The following is a 25,171-nucleotide window of genomic DNA, read 5'->3' as shown; positions in this document are numbered from 1 at the left end:
TTTTGTCCCAAATGTAAAAAGAAGCATCCATTAAGAGAATGTCCTTTAGATAATATTCAGGTATGTGATCTGTGCACAGAAAACCATTCAATAGAAAACTATCTAAAGTTGAAAGAATTGCAAATGAATCCAATGGAAGAAGTGCAAGGAGCAGAAGGCTTTTACTATGTGGCTCCAAGAAGGCCTTGGCAACCAAGGATTCCTCAGCGATTCCCTCAACAAAACTATCAGTATCCTCCTCAAAATTATTGGAATAACCAAATGCTATGGCAAGCTTGGCCTCCACAACAATATCAGAATCAACCCGCACAAGGCTGGAGAGGATATAGTTATGGAAATCAGCCACCTCAACAAATGTATTCTCAACAATACCAGCAACAATTTCAACATCCATTTCCATACCAATAGTTTCAACAATATCCGCAATCGATGCCATTTCCGCAACAAAATTCCGCACCATTGTTAACTCAACCAAAGCAACTACAGCTACCTTTGAACCAGCCTAGACCAATTCAACTACCAGCTCAGCGAATAGCAAATCTGAGTAACAAAAAGGATAAACCTGCATACAATGTGGAAGAAGAAACATATTTTCCAACATACTCCATTCTTCCCATAGATGATGTCCATTTAAGGTCTGGGAAAGTACTGCATAAGAATTCTCCTCCGATCATAGAAGAACCAGTTGAACAAGGAGAATAACATGAAACATCACATTCAGAAAGGAAAAACTGTAATAACTCAAACACCACCCTATCCACAAAGGTTAGTAGAGCAGAAAACTCAAATGTCTCTTCCCGAATTTGATATTTTAGATGAATTAAGAAATGCTTATGTCAAAATTCCTTTATTACAGGAAATAAAAGAAATTCCAATTTATGCTAAAATAGTAAAGGAGTTATGCATTAAGAAAACTGGTAAAAAGAAAAAGGATCCTACTACAATCCAAGTCATTGGAAAACTAGCTAGCCTCATGTCTACAAAGACAGTAGTCGAAAAATATATTGACCCTGATATTCCTATGGTTACTATTTCAATAAATAATTTTTCAGTTCCAAATACGTTAATAGATTTGGGAGGAGCTATAAATGTAATGACTATATAGACAATGAAACATTTAGATTTAAACAACATTTGATCTACTACTACCATTTTAGAGTTAGCAGACAGATCTAAGGTTATGCCAGAAGGAATATTAGAAGATAGCACAGTCTCTCTGGATTCATAGGAGTATCCTGTAGACTTCCTCATTTTGTAGCCGAAAAAAAAAACTTAGGAGTACACCTTCTAATCTTAGGCAGACCGTGGTTAGCCACTGCTGATGCCTTTATAGGATGCAGATCGAGAAGTATGATTATTGCACATGGGGATGAGAGAAAACACATCACACTTTATTCTCCAGCACAAGCACCTTCTTTAGTATCATTGCTTGAAGGAAAAGAACAACAACTAACTAAATCAGTTCTAAGTATTAACCAAATCTTTGACCTTAGAGAAGAAGAGGAGAATGAAGATCTATTGGATCTTTTCATCTCAGAACTGGATATTTCAGAGTAGCTTAGAGTAACCCAGTATGAAGCTACAAGTAATCTTTTGAACCACTGTTTTCAGGAAACTTGCACAATTCAGTCACTACAAGATTCATTCATAGATATTTTTCTTGTAAGTACAATTAACAATTAAAAAACTAAAACAATAGAGATTTATCCTGGAAAACATTTGAATATTGGTAATAACTTACAATCGTCCCAAGAACAAGAGGTAATAGCATTATTATAGAAGTATTCAAAATATTTTTCCTGGGATTACACAGGCATGCAGGTAATTCACCCCAACACATGTATCCACCACATCTATACTGATGACCATATTAAACTAGTGAGGCAGCCTCAAAGGTGGATGAACCCCATGATGAAGGAAATAGTGAAAGAGGAACTATGGAAACTACTACAAGTTGGGTTCGTTTATCCTATTTATGATAGTCAATGGGTTTCTTCCTTAGTGGTAGTACCAAAGAAAAATGGAAAGTGGATAATATGTGTAGATTACCGGGAGTTGAACAAAGAAACATTAAAAGATCATTTTCCGCTACCATTTATTGACCAGGTCATAGATTCATTAGTTGGGAAGAAATATTTTTATTTTCTAGATGGATTTAGTGGGTATAATCAGATTAGAATAACAATGAAAGATCAGGACAAGACAACATTTACCTGCCCATGGGGAACATATGCATACAATGTTTTGCCTTTTGGGCTATGTAAAGCACCTGCTACTTTCCAAAGAGCAATCATTGCAATATTTGCTAAGCTGATCCATGAATGTGTAGAGGTCTATATGGACGATTTCACTGTATATGGAAACACATATGACGATTGTTTGAAAAATATTGAGAAAGTCTTGAAATGATGCATAGAGACAAATCTATCCCTAAGTAATGAAAAATACTACACGATGTTAATAGAGGAAATAGTGTTGGGACACCATATTTCCTCATCGGGAATTAAGGTGGACCCAACCAAAATACAAGTCATTGTGAATTTAATGCCACCTACAACTCAAAAGGAGGTAGGAAGTTTCTTGGGTTATGCAGGCTACTATAGGAGATTTATTGAAAATTTCAGTAAAATAGCACTGCCTCTATTCAAGTTACTTGCAAAAGACGTTGAATTCCAATGGACAAATCATTGTCAAAATGCATTTCAAGTATTGAAAGAAAAACTATTAGTTGCCCCCATTCTTCGAGGACCGAATTGGTATTTTCCATTTCATATCTCCACTGATGCATTTGATACAGCTATAGGTGCATCACTTGGACAGAAAGAAAACTTGTTTAATTATGCTATATACTTGATAAGTAAAAACTTAACACCAGTAGAATTGAACTACACAGTCATAGAAAAAGAGATGTTAGTTGTAGTACATGCAGTAAACAAATTCAGGCATTACATAACAGGCTACCAAGTGTTCATTCACACAGACCATTCAACAATCAAATACTTAATGAACAAAGCAATCAAAAATGGTAGAATAACAAGATGGCTATTGTTAATGCAAGAATTTAATATTAAAATTCAAGATCGACCAGGTAAAGACAACCAAGTAGCAGATTTTCTTTCAAGGCTTCATACACTTGGTGATCCAAATTCTGTTTTAGATAATTTCCTAGATGAACATCTGTTTGCAATAACGGTTAAAACACCGTGGTTTGCAAATATAGCAAACTATTTTTCCTCTGGAAAATTACCATCCCAGTTCACAAAGAAACAAAAATGAAATATAATTAGAGAAAGTTCTAGGTATAGCTAGGTCAATGGTGATCTCTTTTATACTAGCTCTTATTTGATAATAAGAAAATGTGTTAGAGAAGATGAAATATTAGAAATTTTGAAAGCATGTCATGACAAGCCATGTGGTGGTAATTTTGCAGACAAGTGAACAACCTACAAGGTGCTGCAACTGGGCTACTATTGGCCAGCAATATTCAAAGATTCCAAAGCCTATGTCAAGAGGTGTGACAATTGCCAAAGAATAGGAAGGCCAATAATATCATATGAAATTCTACTTAAGCCACAAGTGCTCATTGAACCATTTGAGCAATGGGCTCTAGACTTTGCAGGACCAATAAATCCACCTTCAAATAGAAATAAGTACATCTTGGTATGCACTGATTATGTTACTAAGTGGGTTGAGGCAAAGGCAGTAGTAAGAGCAACAAAAAACATAGTGGTCACATTCCTCTTTGAGGAAATCTTTGTCAGATTTGGAGTACTAAGACATATTGTAACTGAAAAAGGCACATAGTTTACTTCCAAGCTTGTTCGTTATCTTATAGAGAAGTACAAGATCAAACATAGAAAATCAACACCATACCATCCTCAAGCAAACGGACAAGTAGAGTTGACCAACAAAGTCCTGGAAAATATCATGACAAAGACAATACAAATGAATATGAAGGAATGGTCAGAGAAGTTAAGAGATGCACTATGGGCATACAAAATAACATAGAAAAACACAACTGGGTTCAGTACATATCAATTAGCATATGGAAAATAAGTCCTGTTACCCATAGAATTTCAAGTATACACATTCAAGTTAGCAACAAAGTTACGACTGGAATTATCTAAAGCACAATAACAATGAGTAATGGACTTAAATCAGCTGGATGAACAAATACAACAAGCAGTGGAGCACACAAATCTTGTGCAACAGCAAAGGATGAATTGGCATGATCGATTCATCAATAACAAAACATTCAACAAAGGAGACTGGGCGTTATTGTTTGACTCCAAATTCAAAGATTTCAAGGCAAAATTTACAACTCATTGGCTGGGGCCATATGAGATAGAAGATATTTTTTATAATGGAGTTGTTCAGATAAAAACAATTGATCAAGAATCGATTTCATTTGTAGTTAATAGACATAGGCTTAAAGTCTACAATAAGCCTATCAATAAAGAAGATTTTATGAAACAAATGTCAAAAGATACTGAACTGGAAGTAATGGAACAACATATCAATATGCCTCCCATTATTCCAGAAGAAGAATAAAATAATAATAATAATAATAAAAGTTTTCTTGTGAAAACCAGGTAACTAGCACAAAGCAAACATGACTTCATGAAGGAAAACCAACAAGTTTGGCCAGCATGAATTCACAAATTTTATTTAACTCTAACAATAGTTTGAGTTTGCAGAATGCACCATACAAAACAATAGAAGACTTGAGGACGAGTCTTCAGATATGCAAGGGGGAAGTTGCAAAAGAAACTCAGTTTGAGTAGATGAAAGTTTGAGCAGCTGAATTGAAGAAGGAACTTGAACTGTATTGTAGAAGGGACCTGAAACATTATTGGAAACATTGTGTAGAGGGGACCTGAAATGTTAGAAGAAACATGTATTATATATTGCATAAAAAATACATGATAGAAGGGACCTGACTCATCAAATACCAATTACAGAAGGGACCTGAACGACATCAACAATCAATGATCTTGAATCAATGAAGAAAGAAAGAACATGAAGCAGAAATAAAGTCTACATTTCAATCTATCTTAGACTATCCATTAAAGACATTTTCACCTATTACTTGACCAGAAGACATCATTAAATACTATCAGGTAGTAAAGTACAGTGAGTAAAAAGTTTTTCTATTGAAAATTTCAAATTTTTTAATTCTTTTTTAGAGATTGTTAAGATTAATTTAGTACATGACATGCATATTTTACCTACCTTTTACTACCTTCATTATTCTACTCATCCTATTCATATATATTCATATCCATACTCATTATTCTACTCATTAAATTCCATAAACATACTCCAAATACTACATATTCATTTCATATTCCATATATACATCATATTAACCCTAAGTATTTTTTCTTTTGAAAAGAAAATGGATTAAAATATAGGGTCCAATAATCAAACCCTAGACTTACAAAACCATACACAAGTTAGTATCATGAATTTAATTTTAAATATGACCTTAACATGGTCATTTTAAAATTAAATTACATATATTGAAATATGCGCATTATGAAATAATACAAGTAAAGGAAATCACAATAATTCATTTTGACAAGTTATAATCAAAGCACAGGAAATGATGCTATAAAATGTAAGGTTATCATAACACAAATAATGTGATGCCATGCAATGAAAACAAACATTATGAAAATGTTTCGGAGGCATAAGACGTGGGAAATGGATATAAAGTGGAGGTATGATGACATTTAATGGGCATAAGGCCATGCAATGGAACTATAATGAAATTCAAAGGCACGACGATTAAATCACAATGCACTATGAATAAGTATGAAATGGAATAACAGTACGAGCCGATGGAAATGAAACATATGGTAGGTAACTATACAGTGATATGAGTAAAACAACAATCAAAGGTTAAGGTAATAAAAGCTGAGACGTGGAGGTAAGCATGGTGGGTAGGTACACAAGACAACCACGAAGAAACGCAGTACAACCATGAAAGGAAGCAGTCAGAGATCGCAGCATGTGGGAACGGTCAACCAAAATTTGAAAACACAGCAACACCGTGGGTTTTTGCATTCAACCAGAACTCATACACTTCACCTCTGCCATTTTTACACACAGACCTCTGTAAAAATCACTTTCTCTCCACCATCATAGCCATTTGCAGGCTCAGGGAGAACGATAAGTGTTTTATAAGCTATTAGCACACATTCGAGAGATGGAAATGAATGGTTTGACAAAGAAACATGGAAACAAAGGAAATCAAACCGAGAGAGAGGAGGCAAGAAATATAGCAGTGAAGAATCAGAGAGATAAGAAGAAAAAGCGGAGTAGACTGAGGGATAAGCCGAGAAAACTAGTAGTCATGTAAGAGCAAGCAGAGATAACTAAGGAATATCTCGCGAGCAAGAAGTAATACCAAACTTCGACTTCTCTCAATAAATGTAGCAGATGTTTTGATGAGGAAATCTCGGGATTTTTAAATGAGAAACAAAGTTTGACTCCAAGATATAAGATATTGCTTCAACCACCATTTACTATTTGTTAATGATGTCATTCAATAAGACTGCCATTAGTAAAGAAATAAGGTTTTTGAATGAAGTTTAACAATAGAAAACATTATGAACCATAGGTTGATTGAGCCACGACACAGAGGGAATCACGACATTCCATTTCAAGCAGGTAAATCGATTCAGATCCTCCATGTTTACTCATGAATCGCCGAAGTTGGTTGATAAAATAGAGTGTTAGTTGTAGTTTGATTGCATAAACACATGTTTTCGCTGAAGATTGGTTGATGAGACAGAGTGTTAAAATGTAATTTGATTGCATAAACACATGTTTTCGTCGAAGATTGGTTGATGAGATAGGGTGTTAAAATGTAATCTTATTGCATAAACACATGTTTTCACCCAAGATTGTTTGATGAGATAGAGTGTTGAAATGTAGTTTGATTACATAAAACACATGATTTTCCGAGTTGGTTGAATACACGGTGAATTAGTTATGGCTTGATTGCACAAATAGTGGGCTTGATTGCACAAACAATGAACTTGAGAATGACTTCAGTTTGACATATAAATGAGTTTGTTAACCATAGGAAAGTTATAAGAAAAAGAAAACGAAAATCGAAAGGAGATGCTAGGGTATGGTATATATATATATATATATATATATATATATATATATATATATATATATATATATATATATATATATAAATTCAAAATCAAAACAAAGTTTCGATTTTCAATTTATTTTCCTATAAACAGAGAATATAATGAATGATATGCATAAGAAGAACACTTCATTTATATGGACAGAGTAGAGTTTTGGTGAAAGAAGAACATAACCGAGAATGGTTTTTGCATCAGAGAATAAGCAGGATGTTTGTTTTTGTTTTTCATTTACAAAGGGTAATGTTTTGAAAAGAACAATGATTTATTGTTGCAGTGAGACAGAGACTAAACAAGCTTGATTTTATTGTTTCTAAAGAGTATCAAGAGAAAGGTAAGCCCTACTACTACAATGTATAACTGAATCAAAAAAAAAAAATCTCTATGCATGAATGATTGCTATTTTCATTTTCAAAATGAGGTTAATGACAATAGAGGGATATATCAATTGGTTTTCAGAAAACATGACCACCAAAATAGAACCAAAATTTCAGATTGAGCAATGGAAGAAGGAAACAATAGAAAAATTATATCAAGTTGGGCTTATAAGTTTTCTTCAGAGGTTTAATGGGTACAGTGAGAGTATAACCAGGGAGTTTGTAAACAACTATGCCCAAGATCAAACTATGGTAGGAAACTTAATCATTCCATTGACTCCAGAATACATCTCCCAAGCATTAGATCTTCCATTGATAGGAGAAAACTATCATAAAGGTCTACACTTCAAGGAGAAAGCATGGACTTTCTTCTTAGAGAAGAACAAGAAGGGAGCCTTTGATAGAACTAAAAGCATACCTAGCGAACGGTTCAACGAGCCATGGGGAGAGTTAGTTTTCATTATTCAAAAATTATTCACATGTGATAGAGGACATAGTGTGGCACATCTGTACCATGTCAGGCTGCTCCAACACATTAAAGGAGAAGTCAAAATAAACTTGCCATATTTCTTCTCCCGAAATCTCATCAAGATGATAGAGTCAGTGAAAAATGAGAATAAACCAAAAGAAGCTCAAGTTTATCATCAGGGACTAATAAAAATTCTTGTAGAGAATCAAGTAAGAACTCAGGGTATAATCTGGAAAGAGTTTTTAGTCCAAAACCAACATGAAGAACAGGTCATAGAAGAACAGTACAAAACAAATCAGGAAACTAGAGGCATCATGAATTCACCACTTTATCCAAGAACTAGGTCTAAGAAGCAAAACAACACTGTTATGATTGAAAATGAAACATCCTTCATATCCACTCCTAGGAGGCATAGGAGAAAGAGCCCAACAGAAACAAGTAGCAAGGACCAAGAAGTACAGATTGTAGAAACACTTTCTACAAAGAAACAAGTAGAAGACATAATTGAAAGACTGGAGAAAGAAGCTTTATAAAAAGACTCATACTTTGATAATGTAGAGGCAACATCATTTGCAAAAGATACACAAGAATTAGAAAAAGAGTTGCACTTGAGTAAGATAAAAGAATTGACAGATCAGTTAGAAATAAACAAGATCTTGGAAAAACACTTGAAGAAAGAAAATAAAGCATACAAGAAAAATAATGCAAATTTTCTGAGGGAGAAAGAAAAACTAAATGAGGAGGTGGGCAAACTAAAGAGAAATAATGATTTACTTTGCAAACAGGCATTCAATTGGCTTAAAGATAAGAAACATGTGGAAAAACAAATATGAGAAATAGAAAGTCAAAGCTATTATTTACAAGGAAGAACACAACATGGGGATATATTATATATTAGAGGTAGCACAACAGGAAGCATCAGGGTCAGGCACAGGATTCACAGTGGAGTTCAGAAGATCCAAGAGGAAGAAACAAGCATGAAGACATGCTTGTGAATTAGCAAGGGAGAGATGTTGGCCCTCATTTTTGGTCCAATTTTGCTTAAGAAAACATACTTAGTTTCTATTATTTCCATCCATTTACCATCACATCCACCTAATTTTAATGTATTTATGCATATTCAGGTATTTAAATTTAATTTTGCAATTTTTAGAAGTTTTGATGAAAATTGAATTTCAAGTGCAATTTTTGGACAGAATCAGAAATTCTAGTAATAGCTATATGGATGTCATATTCGCAGGACACCCGGGAATGAGCTAGATTACATTTATGGAAAAATTTAGAACTAGGATTGAACTAACTCCAATTGGTTCAGTCAAACCAAACTAAATCAAGCCCAGTCAAAGTTGGTCAAACATGACCGGTCATTCAGAAAATCCCTAGGAATTAGGGCAGTTTTATGATTTCATGGGGTTTTCCATATTTTTAGTGATAGGTTGGATGAATTCAACTTGGATAGGTGAATATGGATAGATATAGTTGTTAGAGATACTTTAGATCAGTTTGTTTCATGATCTTCTATTTAAACCAAAACTTTGAAGGCTTATGCCATGTAGAATTTGTATAATTTTATGTTGAGATATCTGAATGTTGGAAGTTAATTTGAGGAACCTGTTCTACCTTCATTTTTTTTTTCAATGGTGTGGATGATTGAATGAATTTGCAGTAGTTGATAATATCTTCAAGTGTGCAAAGCAAGGGTGGAGGGCCCCCACTGCAAACTAAGTACACTTCATTGATAATCTAGCTTTATTTTCATAAACTAGTTGCTTTAGATTTGTTTACTTGTTTTGATTTAGATTTTCTTACTTGATTTGATATATGATGATTTGTGTTTGTTGATGAATCTTGGTTTATTTATCATTGTCATATGAAGTGAAAATCCAATATTCAAGTTGAACCCTCCTTCTATTGGATTAATGAATAAAAACTAGAGTTCATCTTTCTTGTTTTCAAGTAGTTTTATGCAATTCCAGTTTTCTAACAATAGCATTATGATGAATGAATTTGTGATGAGGAATATCAAGGATCTCCTAATTTAGGAGCCTCTTTCATTATTTATTTGTGCATCTTAAGCTATTGTTAATTAATGGTTTTTTATTTCTATTCATCAAGTAATATTGTAGAAGAAGGACACAAATGGATCTCCTAAGTTAGGAGCCACTTCATCTTACATATATTGCATCAGTGAATTAGAAATTATTTAATTAGATTGATATTTATAAAATGTATTTCCTTAGTTCTTCAAATTTTATCTTCTAATCTTGACTACATCTGATATCCATACATTTTGGACATGCCTCCAAGTTTTACAAACCTGGATTGATAATAAAATATTTGTGTTAATTTGTGTTAATATATTAGCCCAACAATCACATTCCATAATAAAGGTTTTTGTGAGATCAAGCATAAATAATACCGATGTTTGGCACATTATCTCTTTAAGATGTTAAAAGGCCTTAGTTGCTTCAAGAGTCCAAGAAAATGCATCTTTCTTCAGTAATGTTGTTAGAGGTGCTTTTGTTCTCCCATAATTCTTAAAAAACTTGCGATAATACCCTGTCAACCGAGAAATCCTCGAAGATGCTTTATGGTTGTGGGGATTTTCCATTCCTTAATGGCTTTAATTTTGTTAGGGTCTGCCTCAACACTCTCATGAGATACAATATGAACCAAATATTCCACCTCCTCTACTCCAAAGAAACATTTGGAGCTTTTTGTATATAATTGTTTCTCCTCCAATAGTTTGAGCACCTTGTTAACATGGTGAACATGATCCTTCCAAGACTTTCTATAGATTAGTATATCATCGAAAAATAATAACACAAGTTTTCCATGGAAGGGTTTGAAAATGGAATTCATCAAACCTTGAAATGTTGAAGGTGCATTAGTAAGGCCAAAAGGCATGACCAAAAATTCATAATGACCCTCATGAGTTATGAATGCTATTTTAGGAATGTCTTCAGTCTTCATTCTAATTTGATGATATCATGAATGAAGATTCAACTTTGTGAATGAAGATTCAGCCTCTAGCATTTTTGCAACCATTTGTTCAATTTCACTCTTTTGGGCATAGGGACATCCGTAAGGCCTAATGTTTGGAGGAAAAATTCTTGGAATCAAATGAATAGAATGATCAACATCACGAATATGTGGGAGTCCTTTAGAAGTCTCAAATGCCTTATAATGCTTGTCTAAGACTTTTTGGATATTTGGAGAAATAGATGAGTTTGATGTTTGAAACTGTAGTGATTATAACTATGCAATTACTGTTATAGACATTTTTGTGCCTCGCAGCATGGAGCATGAAATGTCAATAATTACAGGGATCCTCAGTCCTTAAACATGTTGTTCTTACCCCTAGAAGAACAAGGTCAACAAACCACAGCACTTCCCATCAGTTCTCCACCTGAAAACACTCAAAAACAGGCTATTTTTGGATCATGTCAGCTGCTCCACTGAGCATCTGCGCTGGAATGCAACTGCTCCTCCTTGTACCTGCGCTGAAAGTCAAATCTAATGAAGGCTACCTGCGCTGGGCGAGATTGGCCAAGTGGCACAGTCATTCTGCAAGGTGTCAATTGCCCAGGAAGCTTCCAAACTGACACTTGGTTCAAGGGATTCGCCCTATGATGAGTAAGAGGTACTTGATCTCCATGTGTAAGCAAGGATCTCCAAGTGGACTCAAGAACTGAAGTTTAACTGAAGAGGGAGAGGACACAAGGCAGCTTTATGTCAGTCTCAAGCTGACTCATCCTTTCTTCTTCTCTCCTATATATAGAGCTCTTCTATGAGGTCTAGGGAGGCTGGAATTTTGTGCAAAGCAAGGAAGTGCTGTTGGTTTACAGTTAGAGCTATTGGGTGATTGCTTTTATAGAGGTGAAGAGGAGATTTCTTGCTGCTAGGGAGGTGCTGCTGGATTGGAGCCATTGATGGTTGTAACCTTCTCAGAACCCTGTTACTTTTATCAATAAAGCTTTGAATGTTCTCCTATATACTTGTATTGCATTGATGTATTGTATTTACTTGTATATTTGATTCACTCTAATCCATGCATCAGTTATGAGTACATGTATCTTGTAGTTTTCTTCTCTCTGTTGTGCAGGATCTGTGTGTAGCTGGACCGGCAAAGGGAGCAAGGAGCTGGGAACAAGAGACAAAGAGAGAGGATAAGGATCGACAAAAGCGAAAGACACCGGTTGGTTAATCTTTTCTTCCTTCTCTCTGTACTTTCATAAAGGAAAACATTAAAGCTTTACTTTCAGTTGTTGCTAAAGACTGTCACCTTTAGAGTAGGGATAGGGTCATCCGAGTCGGATACTTTTCCCCACAACAAACTGGCGACTCCGCTGGGGAGCCTAGTATCTTGTTGGTGTTTGTAGTATCTTTGCTATTCATTTCCTGAACCAAAGAGTACCAAATCGAAAAGCTTTTGACTATATCAAAAGCGAAGTAGAGGGGCTGCTACTCTTGCTCATTTTGAGCAGATTCATGATTTGAAGAGCTGATCTACAAAAGACTCTTGTACTCTTTGTGATAGCTTTTCATCCTCTTGATCATCCCTTAGCTTGTACTTGACCTATAGCTTTTTATTTCAGCAAAAACAGTGCATTTTTGAGCTTTTTATGACCCGGAAATCCTTGTAAACGCAACTCTCGTGTCTCAGTGCAGGCTGTCCACAGGCAGTCTGCATTCCAGCGCAGGTACTCCCTTCGGGAACTGCGCTGAGAGTCAATTTGACAGACCAGAGCCTGCGCTGATCCAGTTAGGCTATGTCCTCCTGAGGTTTCCCACTGTGTCTGAGCCCTGTTTTCATTGTTATTTTGCTGCTGATTGCTTGTCATTGTACTTGTTGTAAACCAACTTTCCTTGACATTATTCCACCTCAGTTGTGTGATGAAACTGTGATTGTTCTTTCAGTATTTCTTGCTTCAGTTACAGTTTCCCATTGTGAAAAGCGAACCGGTATAGCTGTGGCCTCTTAGATCCTGAACTATAAAAGTGTCTTTGTGATCTTAAGAGCTAGTTTTATTACTGTTCATGGCTGTTTGAGTTTGTTTGTTTTTCATTTTATGGTTTGAATCTATACATTTCCAGTGTCTAAACAAGTCGATCTTAAGGTGTCTTTTGATTTTGGACAAGCTTGTTTATTTTCGCTTGAAATTAGATTCAAAATTATACAACAGTTTCCTTTCTGTCTTACATCAACATTAAGGAAAAAGAAAAGAAATATCTGCATTGTGCGTTTTTGCATTTGACTGTGTGCTTGACGATTTAGGAAAATTTGCATTTTAGTGTGTGTTCTATGATCTGTGCGAAAAGTTGTGTCTTTCTTTTCCCTCAGTAGATTAAGGTTTTCAAAGTTGAAAGATTGAAAAGTTTTGCTTCTCATCTTAGATTGCATTTAGGAAGTTGTATATATACATCTCGTGGTGATCCTTAAAGGCAAACTGCTAAGCAAGATCAACATTAAAATAAACCCAATTTACATAACAACGCTTTGTAACATAACGCAAACATCTAGAGGTCTAGGTAGAGACGTGTTCCGGCGTCGTTAAACATAGTGACTGTCGATCTCTACGAAGGTGGGTGATTCCTCCTGAGAGTCGGTGGCACTAATACGGACTTGTGCTCCCGCGTACCGTCGCGTATATTGGGAGACCCCTATAGGCATTTATCCTTTATCCTTAGGAAGCCGTGTCGGCCGCCCTACTGATCGCGATGCAGTGAACACAGTATTCACGAAGATCGACCACCCGTACCGTAAAACGTATTCTGTGGTTTCGCGAAAGGTTTGGCACACCCTCTGCCTAGATCTCCAGAGCAGTTTCTTTTGGCCTTTTTCAAACTCTATAACTGAAAAAGTCCAACCGAGCATTTGTCACTTCGGGCTCGTTAAAACATCGAAGGCGACTAGAGTCATCTTTAGCTTTTTCTCGACTCTTAAAACATGAAAAAGCAAGTTTGTGTCTAAAAGCGTCGTTAATAAAATTTATTTTAAGCGGAACATAATCACCTGTTATTCCCACGTTGATCTTTCAGTTGAAAAGTATGGAGCCCACCAACCAAGGAAGCAACCTTGGCGGAAGTCCAAATCCCTTCTCCTCTTGGGGAGATGTTGGTGCGCCTCATATGGCAACATTGTCACTTCCAGGATTGACAATTGGCCTACCTGTATGGCTCTTTTCAACTAATGTAGTCCAGATCGCCACTAATCCTGAGCAGTCGAATCAACAGTCAGAGCAGTCTAGAACTACCCACCAGCCTTCCACTTCTTACAATACTTCCTCTGATCCTTCCTCTTCGCAAGGTGGGGCTGGCAAAAGTCAGCCTCCCAAGGAGAAGAAGGAAAAGAAGAAGAGAGAAAAGAAGCAGAAGGGGCCTATGGCGAAGGCGACTAGGGGCAAGCAAAAGGCAGCTGAAAAAAACCCACACACTGCACCGACCGGGCCTAAATCGCCATGTGTCATTTGCAAAGGGACCCACTTCCATCGTGATTGTCCTTGTATTCCCCGGATACTAAGGGACTGGTCCCCCAGGTTGCACAATCCGGTAGCATCAACCTCTGGTAGTCATGTTGATTGCAGTCCGTCAACTAGCGAGAGTGAAGGACGAAGAGGGAGATCAAGATCACCCTGTGTATTGTGTGAAGGCAAGCATGCCATCCACAAATGTCCATTCTTAGATGAGGCCAAGAGAGTTTTGGAAGATCGTCCGGTATCACCGTTACGACTTCCTCCTGGATACCAAAAACTCGTGCCTAATCCCTCAATAGTTGAAAATACAGCTGGCCCGCTCAAGTGGTCGGCTGAAGCGTCAGTCACTGAAAATGAACCTACTGAATCCAGACCGGACGAAAGTCCAAAGGTCGATACGGCAGTTGACCCGGTTCTACCTTCAGAAGTTTCATCTTCAAATGACACCGTCGCCGAAGAGTCATCTTCATGCGACACCCTCACTGAAGAGAATAAGGATGACACCATCCAGGTTCTTTTCATCAGCACCGACTCTGATGAGCGTCAGGGCAATGCGCCCATTCCTTTATCGCAGGAAGGAACATCATCAGGGTCATATCCGGCCGTATATTCGGTCCCACCACCAAGCAACCTGGTTGTATCCTTTGATTGGAATCAACTAGGCAGACCCCGGTTACCAGCCAGTGTACCATTCAGAATCATTGTCCAGATCTATAGAATGATCATGGCTGGTACTATCATTGATGAAGGGGCGTCTGTGAGTATCCTTTCCTCTGTTGCTTGGAAAGCACTGGGTTCCCCGACACTTTTACCTGAGTTAAGAAATCTCTCAGGTTTTGATAAAGGAACCAGTCGACCATTAGGAATCCTCCCCAATGTGCCTGTCACGTTGAAAGGGAAGACCGTTAATTTGAACGTGATGGTCGTCCAAGGACCCTTGGATTATAACCTACTCCTTGGACGCGACTATATTTATTGCATGGGAGCGATAGTCTCCTCACTCTTTAGAGTAATGTGTTTTCCACACGAAGGAAGGGTGGTCAAGCTCGTAGACCAACTTTCGTTTCCGGGATCTCGCATCGCAAATAGTCAAATACCATTCCTAAATGGTCTGTTCACACAAGATTCGCCTCCGCCCCCAGTCCTCCTTCCCGATGAGTGCGAGTGATTCGGAAAGAAAGACTGGAACCCAGGGGGCATGCACCCTGGTCTGCTTCGGGCAGAAGAAACCCCGGGTATAAGGCAGAATTTCCACAGAAGAATATGACTAGTCCGTACCCCGTCCGTGGATGGAAGAGGGGTTGTTCTGGAATAGTATTCTTTTGTTAAAGTTATGTGTTTGGCAAAAGAGTCATTCACCTTTGTCTAAATAGGTGGGCACTGCCCAAGTAGGAATTCCCTTTATTGTAACAAGTAGTGACCATCTTTGGGGAAAAGCAAGCCTCACCCATCAAAACAAATGTTTTGGAGGATAAGTAGGGGCAGCCTCCAAAGAAGGAGATTCTGTTGTTGTGACAGAGGGTAACCATCTTTGAGTAACCCAATGATAGACATCGCCGAAGAAAGAGATTGATTTGCGGCAGCAAATAGAACCCTCTTCGGATAATAAGAAAGAGACAAGCCTCCCTCAATAATACCAATGTTTTGTCTTTGAGTAGTGTTCTTCTCTTGTCACAAATAGCTGTTCGTTAAAAGTTGGGCCGACGGGAAGACAAGTACTGCGTAAGACCCCTTAAAATAACGAGAAGACTAGTATCGTTAACATTAGATTGGCAAGATGACAAGTAGCTGTGAACACCCAAAGAAAAGCAGAGGTAGGAGAGAGGAGGGGCAGCCTCGAAATTCTATCCTATGTCTGGGGGCATGCAAACTTTTGGAATGTGAGCGAGGGACGACTATTTATTTTTTTTAAATTTTTAGGTCCTCCCTTTAAACCTGTAGGTCTAACCCTTTAAACTCGTAGGATTAGCCGTTTCCGACCTTGCATGAAGAAAGTCGGTGGGGCAAAGGTAAAAACTTGCCAAAATTGGAGCATAGCTTCGTGAGATAAAGCTCCTTAAAAAATAGCTATCTCACAGGAGGCGTTCTTATTCTATGACTGGTATATCGAGCAGTTTTAGCACATAGTTCATGCTCGTTAAAAAATAAACGCAAGATCCGAGCAGTTTTAGCACATAGTTCATGCTCGTTAAAAAATAAACATAAGTTTATGAGCAGGCTTTCCTTTAGAGTTCAAGCTCATTCAGAAAAAACGAACCGGTAAATAACCTTTTGAGGTCGTAAATTCATCAGCCATAAAAGCCTTGGTCGTGTTTGTGCACCGTCACCTCCACTGTTCATTTGGCCGATCATTCACCTCCATTTGTGTGTTTACCTCTTTTGAGAAACAGTTGCGAAGAGTGATTTCACCTAGCCATCCTTGTGACACTGCCGTGATTGGAAAATTCCAATTTGTACCTGGAATCTGCTGCTATCCCTGTTTATCACTCGTTCCTCAAAAGACGAGTCTTCTTTGAGCTCTTTTCACTGACTCGTAAAATATGAAAAGTTTGCCGAGTTTTGGCCTTCCAGCTCGTTAAACGACCGGAACGCTATCCCTCCTCTAGATTTTAATCTTTTTGGACCTGAGGGATTATTGCACAAAAAGATCGAGCGCTTGTTTTGTTCGGCTCGTTAAAGCAACCGAACACCCATCCCTTCTGTATTGTTTTATACTTTTTCGGACTTAAGGGATTAGATGACGAAAAAGGAATTATGGAGTTAACTTTCTGTACCTTTTCAGACTCTCTAAAAATGAAAAGGACCGAGTTTTCTTTGTCGTTAGACTCGTTAAAATGATTAAATAGCGACAAACTTGTCTTTAGACGAGAACGAGTTTCCCTATCGCTAAGCTCGTTAAATCATAGCGATGGGCTTGCCCGAAGGGCAGGTTATAGAACAAGCATATGTTATCCTCCTCAAGCTTGACAAAAATAAAGAGGTACTGGTCAGAAATGACTGGGGAAAAATTGGGAGAACATCAAAGTTTAATGGTAGCAAGTCGCTCTTGAACATGACACTTTTCCTCCGTTCCACATCGGGTTGGGTTGTTTCATTCACCGGTCTCATCACCATGGTCTTCGCCAAACCATCCACATTTGGGGTAATGCTACCGATCCATCGCATCAGTGTCGTTATATGTTCAAGAGAGGTCATTCTGAAAGTGTCAACCGTGTCCCATCCACTGCCATACATTATCCTTCATCCATTCATGATCGCCACCCTGAATCATATATCACAGTTTGTTTTCACCTCCACTAAAATCATTAGCTCCGTTCCGTGTCATTGATGTGGGATTCATTAAGGCCCTCCTTTGACGGATCGCTTCTTGTTGACTTCAGCTCATTATCCAAGAAGTTGGTCTAGGAACAACCCCATAAGTACTTTGAAGCTTGCATGCCTCAATGGCAAGTTTCTCACTTCCGGCGACAGGTATACATCAATGACCTTCAACCAGAAGATTTTGCGTGGCGTTCGACGCCAAGTCCTTTATTCACGCCACGTGAATTGTACTGCAGTACCTTGAGGGTCATTATCATTATCGGTGATTCCTCTCGCGCTTGTTAACGGTTTTCATCATTGACCGGTAATCAAGCGATGTCTTTCCATGTTCGACTTCAGCGAAATTCTCACATGGATCGACTTGTACTTAGAGTGAAGATCGAACGAGTTTGAAGACCCCGGATCTAGTTTCATCCATCCGGGCTGCGATACATATTCAGGAAATATAAAAGCATTTGTCATGTACATCATTGCAGCAGATGATCATCCTACTCAAAGGATGATAATTTCAGCAGAGAATTATCAGTCTACCATCAGACGATCGTCTGTTCTATGTACCAAAATGTATTTATAAAGCTGAGCATGGGAATGCCCGCCTCAGCTAGATCATGAAAACAAAATGAAAAATAATGTATTGTATTGTATTGTATTACAGGGCACCTCTCAGCACTGGAATGAACTTCGGACCCTCTAGATAAAGCACTTCACCCGATAAACGGCCTCATACTTTAGGGGGCAACTGTTATAGACATTTTTGTGCCTCGCAGCATGGAGCATGAAATGTCAATAATTACAGGGATCCTCAGTCCCTAAACATGTTGTTCTTACCCCTAGAAGAACAAGGTCAACAAACCACAGCACTTCCCATCAGTTCTCCACCTGAAAACACTCAAAAACAGGCTATTTTTGGATCATGTCAGCTGCTCCACTGAGCATCTGCGCTGGAATGCAACTGCTCCTCCTTGTACCTGCGCTGAAAGTCAAATCTAATGAAGGCTACCTGCGCTGGGCGAGATTGGCCAAGTGGCACAGTCATTCTGCAAGGTGTCAATTGCCCAGGAAGCTTCCAAACTGACACTTGGTTCAAGGGATTCGCCCTATGATGAGTAAGAGGTACTTGATCTCCATGTGTAAGCAAGGATCTCCAAGTGGACTCAAGAACTGAAGTTTAACTGAAGAGGGAGAGGACACAAGGCAGCTTTATGTCAGTCTCAAGCTGACTCATCCTTTCTTCTTCTCTCCTATATATAGAGCTCTTCTATGAGGTCTAGGGAGGCTGGAATTTTGTGCAAAGCAAGGAAGTGCTGTTGGTTTACAGTTAGAGCTATTGGGTGATTGCTTTTATAGAGGTGAAGAGGAGATTTCTTGCTGCTAGGGAGGTGCTGCTGGATTGGAGCCATTGATGGTTGTAACCTTCTCAGAACCCTGTTACTTTTATCAATAAAGCTTTGAATGTTCTCCTATATGCTTGTATTGCATTGATGTATTGTATTTACTTGTATATTTGATTCACTCTAATCCATGCATCAGTTATGAGTACATGTATCTTGTAGTTTTCTTCTCTCTGTTGTGTAGGATCTGTGTGTAGCTGGACCGGCAAAGGGAGCAAGGAGCTGGGAACAAGAGACAAAGAGAGAGGATAAGGATCGACAAAAGCGAAAGACACCGGTTGGTTAATCTTTTCTTCCTTCTCTCTGTACTTTCATAAAGGAAAACATTAAAGCTTTACTTTCAGTTGTTGCTAAAGACTGTCACCTTTAGAGTAGGGATAGGGTCATCCGAGTCGGATACTTTTCCCCACAACAATTACGCCTCATTTTTCTTTTTACAAAGGTTTTATCATGCCATTAGAGATTATTATCTTTCCTATTTTCCCTATGATACCCCTTAATTCAACTTCCTTTCCTTCCCAAAATATTTTCAAGAAAAGTTCCTGAAAATGAAAACCTATTGTCCCCAAAGATTGTAACCATTGGACTCCTAGCACAACATCAACACCACCCATTGGAATGGAAAGCATTGGACTATTTAATACATACTCCCCCATGGTTAGATTGATATTATGGAACTTTCTAGAGCAATTGATAGTTTATCCGTTTGCAACCATCACTTGAAATTTTGGTGTTGGATATATGAAGCAATTCAATTCCTTGGCTATCTTACAATGAATAAAATTATGAGTACTACCTGAATCAATCAATAATATTATATTTTTCTTCTTGATATGTCCTTCTATCTTGAGTGTTTGAGGAGTTGTAATTCCTGCTAATGCATTACAAGATTTGGTCAGATTCATTTCTTCTTTCTCAGGGGTTGGTTCCTAGTGTATATCCTCCTCTTTTGATGTTTCTTGTTCCTTTTCTTCCTCCTCTTCACAATCTATGTAGAGTAATTTCTTGTCAGCACACTTATGACCTTTAGTGTATTTTCTATCACAACTATAACAATGCCCTTTTGTTAATTTTTCCTTCAATTGTTGTGGCATCAACATTGTAGGTTGTTGGAAGGCTAGGATAAGCAACACTTCCATGTTTATAGTTGTGAATGGTAGACTTCCTTGTTGCCATAATTTTGCTTTCAACTTTTCTTGCCACCTTGAATGCCTTCTCCAATAAATTAGGTTCCTAAAGGTGGACCTCGTGTTGGATGTTACCATTCAAAGTTTGTTTGAAGACATCAATAGTATGCTTATCTAGAATGTCAGTTACCCTGATATTCAATTTTTGGAAGTCCTCAATGTGCTTTGCCATTGAACCTTTTTTTAAGACTTATCAATCAGCTAAAGAATGTGTTTCTCTTTATATCCTCATAATGTGCTATCATTTCCTTCGTAAAAATTAACCAAGTGACAAGTGGTTTACAAGAACAAAGCCATCGATACCATACAAATTGATTGGGTTCTAAATATAAAGTTGTAATGCATACCTTTTGTGTTTGTGTTGTACATCATGAAGATCAAAATATTGCTCCATCTATAGTATCCATGTTACTAGATTCTTGACATCAAACTTCCTCATATTGATATTTGGAATGTGGTGGTTCTTAAACCCAACAATGGAGTCTCTAAATTCCCGCTTAACATTCCTTTTGTTCTCATCATGAGTTTCATGGAATACCTTTTTGCCATTAGGAAACATTTCTTGTAGCAACTTTGTCAGACCTTCCTTCAAACCTTCCATGTCTGCTTTTAATCCATTTATCTTAACATTCATCATGGCTTCTAATTCATTTTTGTTACTTTTTGCGAGAGTAGAATTTATTTCACTTGGTCTCATATTATGCAATTAACTCAAAAAATAGAAGAAAAGATAGATCAATGACTTAAAAATTGTCCTCTTTGAGGGGGAAACCTCCTTTACATTATATAAATGAACAATTGATGGATGATACAAATGATAAGACCTCCTTGGTGTATATATGAGTCTAAGGGGTCACAATATAATAAGAGCCTACATAACAATAATAATGTAAGGGAACAACAATAACAATAGTGGGCTTTTATGGGGCACAACAATAACAACATGGGGGATACATGGGAACAACAATAACAATAAGGGGCTACATTAACAATAACAATAAGGGGAATGCACTAATATTATAGGGACCTAACAAGAAGATGCTCTTGTCTCTTATTAATATTAATAATATAGGACATTTTCTTCCTTAATGAGTACATTCCACTAGGTACAATTGGTAACTTTGTAGAAATCACTGTCACTATTCCTCTTGGTAGAACCAATATTTCATAAATGCCACAAGGGCCAACATTTCTCTAAAGACTCAAATGCACACTATGTGGGACACAAAGCATGAACCATACCCTAGAGTTAAGTTCCTCTAGTGACCTTTTCTCCCTTTTAATAAGAGCTTTGTATGCACTTATTTTTTCAATAATAAGAATAATAATAATAAGTATTAATGTAATGTTAAAATATTAACAAATGCTTGAATATTAACATACTATAATATTTAAATTAATATTATATTTTAAAATCAATTTTATTAATATATAATATTTTCCAAATTTTCAAAAGTTTAATTACATTACCAATTTTCTTAACCTTCTTAACTTGTTAAGTCATTAAAATTATAGTAATCCAAGAATGCCTCTTTTTTTTTTGCGATTATAAAAATAAAATATTAAAAAATCTCAACTAATTTTTTATTTTCTTTGGGCATGATACCATATTAATCTTAATAAAAGTTAATCATTATTATTATCAATAACTTATTATTATTATTATTCATATTAAATATTAATATAATATTTATATATTATTAATATAACATTCTTAAATATCGTCAAATATTTTTTTTGTTTTAAAAAAATATTTATAATAATAAAAAAATAATAATATAAATTATACTAGTTACAAAATGATATTTACATGATATTGAAAGTTAAACTAGTATTTGCACATTACGGTGCAAAGGAACGCCGACGTAAGGGGAAGGGATACTCTAAAATCTTATCCTTTATTAGATATAATTTCAAAAAATATGTAAAAAGTTTTTTAAAAGAAGTGTATATAATTGATATTGATATTAATATTGAAAATATAAAATTAAACTATCACACTAATGTCAATAATTTTAGTGAAATGTTTATTTAATATTAAAGTGAAATGTTTATTTAATATTAATATTAAAAATAAAAAAAGCTATGACACCAATGTCAATAATTTCAACATGAATGGTTTATTTAAATATATATTTCTACTATAAAATATTATAATATTATTTAATTATTACAAAGATGATAGCATCTTACAAGAAAATATTATAATATTATTTAATCATTACAAAAATATCATATAAATTCGAAATTTTTGATCAAAATTTTACCTCAATTTTTTCTATTCACTAAAATATCCCAAAAATCACACTAAAAACAACTCATTTAGACTGATATATATTTTCTAAAACTTAAATATAAATATTAAATAACATAGATATATACGTATGTGAATCTACAAAATATTGCTTTCCCTTAATTTATTATTTTATTTATTTTCTATATTAATAAAAACCATTTAAATAAAGGAAAAAATAATTTTAGGTCTGAAGGTGGGTACTACGTGATGATGTGCTGTCTGTGATAATGTCCGTGTTACTTTCTGTAAACTGGCTGCTAAATTATATATAAATTTTTTATAAAAAAATCTGATTCTTTTTTTTAAAATTTATATTTCATCTCAAAAATATTGAATTTGTACCTATATTAACTTGTCATTACACATAAAGTGAACTAAACTTATCATTACACATCAAGTGAATTCATAATTGTATCGAAAGGTATTTGAAAACCCACTGACTTATGGAAATAAAAAATAATTGGATTACATTTATTATTTGAATTTAAATAATCTAAAAATTTGAATGGATAAGATGGTTTTAGCTATTGTTTTTTGTTTTTTATCATAATGAATTTCCTGCAAATATAATTTTAATATATTTAGTCATAATTGATCATGGTATACTCATTTTCAACTTTGTATTATAATAAATTTTTATTTTATTATAATTTAAACATATTTTATCATAATCAATTATAGTTAACTATGGTTTATTAATTCTCTTAATACTAACTCAATTCTATTAATAAATGTAGTTAATATATTTCAATCACTGTGATTTTCTATTTTTTAATGCACCAATTGGTATATGAAATGAAACCAATCCATATATATCAACAATATTTAATAATATAATTAGAAGATTAATTTTTTTTTTCTTCGAATATTTATCCTATGATGACATATTTTTTGGATGAAATTTTAAATATTATTTTTAAATTTAAATTTATAAAACAAATAATTTATAAAATGAATGATTGTGATAAAACTATTAATTTTAAGTAACAAATAAATATATGATAGTGGTTATTTTTAATTTTTAATTATATATAATTAATATAATTATGTTGACATTTGTTACTAGTTATATATATGTGACCATTATCACATATTAATCATAATCATCAACATTATTATATTAAGCATTGTGACTAGTATATAATAATAATATTTTATACATATATATAAATATAACATAATATAATTATGCAAAATGCAAAGCTATAACATAACATGAAAATCTACAAGGAAAAAACCAAAAGGTTGACTCGTTACTTAAATTAGGCCAAAACTGCAGACTACTTTCAATGAGTTGTTAAGATATTATTAGTCCACTTAATTAATTGAGAGACTATTTTTCTGGTTCTGAATTAATTCTCCAGAAGAATTTGTGTATTAATATCTTTTTCTTAAGCAGTGCAAAAATCGAATTTTAGTGGTTGTAATCATTTGTGTTTGTTTATTCATAAGTGTATCAGCTGCTCCCTCCGGCATGGGTAAAATTATGAAGTTTCAAGATTCATTCTCCACATAGTTTCAAGATTCCAGGTAGGATTACTGTATAGCGAGGACAAGTGAAGGCTTGCACACTCGAAACAGAACTCATTATATCTTACACATAGATATAAACTATGTTCATGGTTTGGAACACAACTACTTCAGTGGGACAAGTGAAGGATTGCACACTTTAAACGGAACTCATTATATCTTACACATAGATATAAACTTTGTTCATGGTTTGGAACACAACTATGTCAGTGGTTCACAAGGCTATGCTACTTGAGCAACTATTCTTCAATTTCACTTTGGTTCACAAGGCTATGCTACTTGAGCAACTATTCTTCAATTTCACTTTATTTCTGATAGTCATCTTCTTCCTCATTGTGATCAAGAAGCACACAACTGGAAGTAGTGCTTCGTGGGGAGTCCCACCAAGTAAATTCGGATGGCCCTTGATTGGTGAGACACTAGGTTTTTGGGGGTGTCAAAGAAGGGGCGCTCACCATGAATTTTTTCACAGTCAGATGCAAAAATGTGATAGTGTCTTCTCCACTTCCCTCGTTGGCCACTTGACTGTGGCATTTTGCAGCCCCAAATACCATCGCTTCTTGTTCACCAATGAGAAAAAATTGGTGGTCTTGTCATGGCTCAAGTCCATGTTAAAGATCTTAGGAAAATACCTTAATAATAATAGTGGAGACGATTCCAAGAGATTGAGGAGAATGTTGATGATGTTTCTATGGCTAGAGGGCCTTTAGATATTTGTGGACCGAGTGGATTCAAACACCAAAGGGAAAAGAATTGGATTTGAAAATATGAGGTCAAGGTTTGGCCTCTGATAAAACACTATGCCTTCACTCTAGGTTGTGATTTGTTCTCTAGCATAACCAATCCTGTGTTAAAAACTGAAAGACACATGATATATTCAATAAACCGAGCAACTCCCAACTGAGGGCTTCACTTGGAGACTACCTATGGCAGAACGATCTACACATTCATCATT

The 25,171-nt window shown here is 35.8% G+C and overlaps 1 protein-coding gene across 1 annotated transcript; it reads left to right on the top strand.

Moving 5' to 3' along the window:
• Positions 1-4,146: 4,146 nt before the first annotated feature.
• On the top strand, positions 4,147-4,551 carry LOC149163757 (uncharacterized). The gene has a single exon (XM_089429250.1). The coding sequence runs from the start codon at positions 4,147-4,149 to the stop codon at positions 4,549-4,551; it is 405 nt and encodes a 134-aa protein (XP_089285376.1).
• Positions 4,552-25,171: the final 20,620 nt, after the last annotated feature.

The sequence above is a fragment of the Pinus tabuliformis genome, chromosome 5_1, assembly GCF_031772625.1.
Source record: "Pinus tabuliformis cultivar Carrire ecotype Pingquan chromosome 5_1, CPIR1, whole genome shotgun sequence".
NCBI lineage: Eukaryota > Viridiplantae > Streptophyta > Pinopsida > Pinales > Pinaceae > Pinus > Pinus tabuliformis.
The sequence above is the reverse complement of the archived record's forward strand: the minus strand, read 5'-3'. Positions and strand labels throughout refer to the sequence as shown.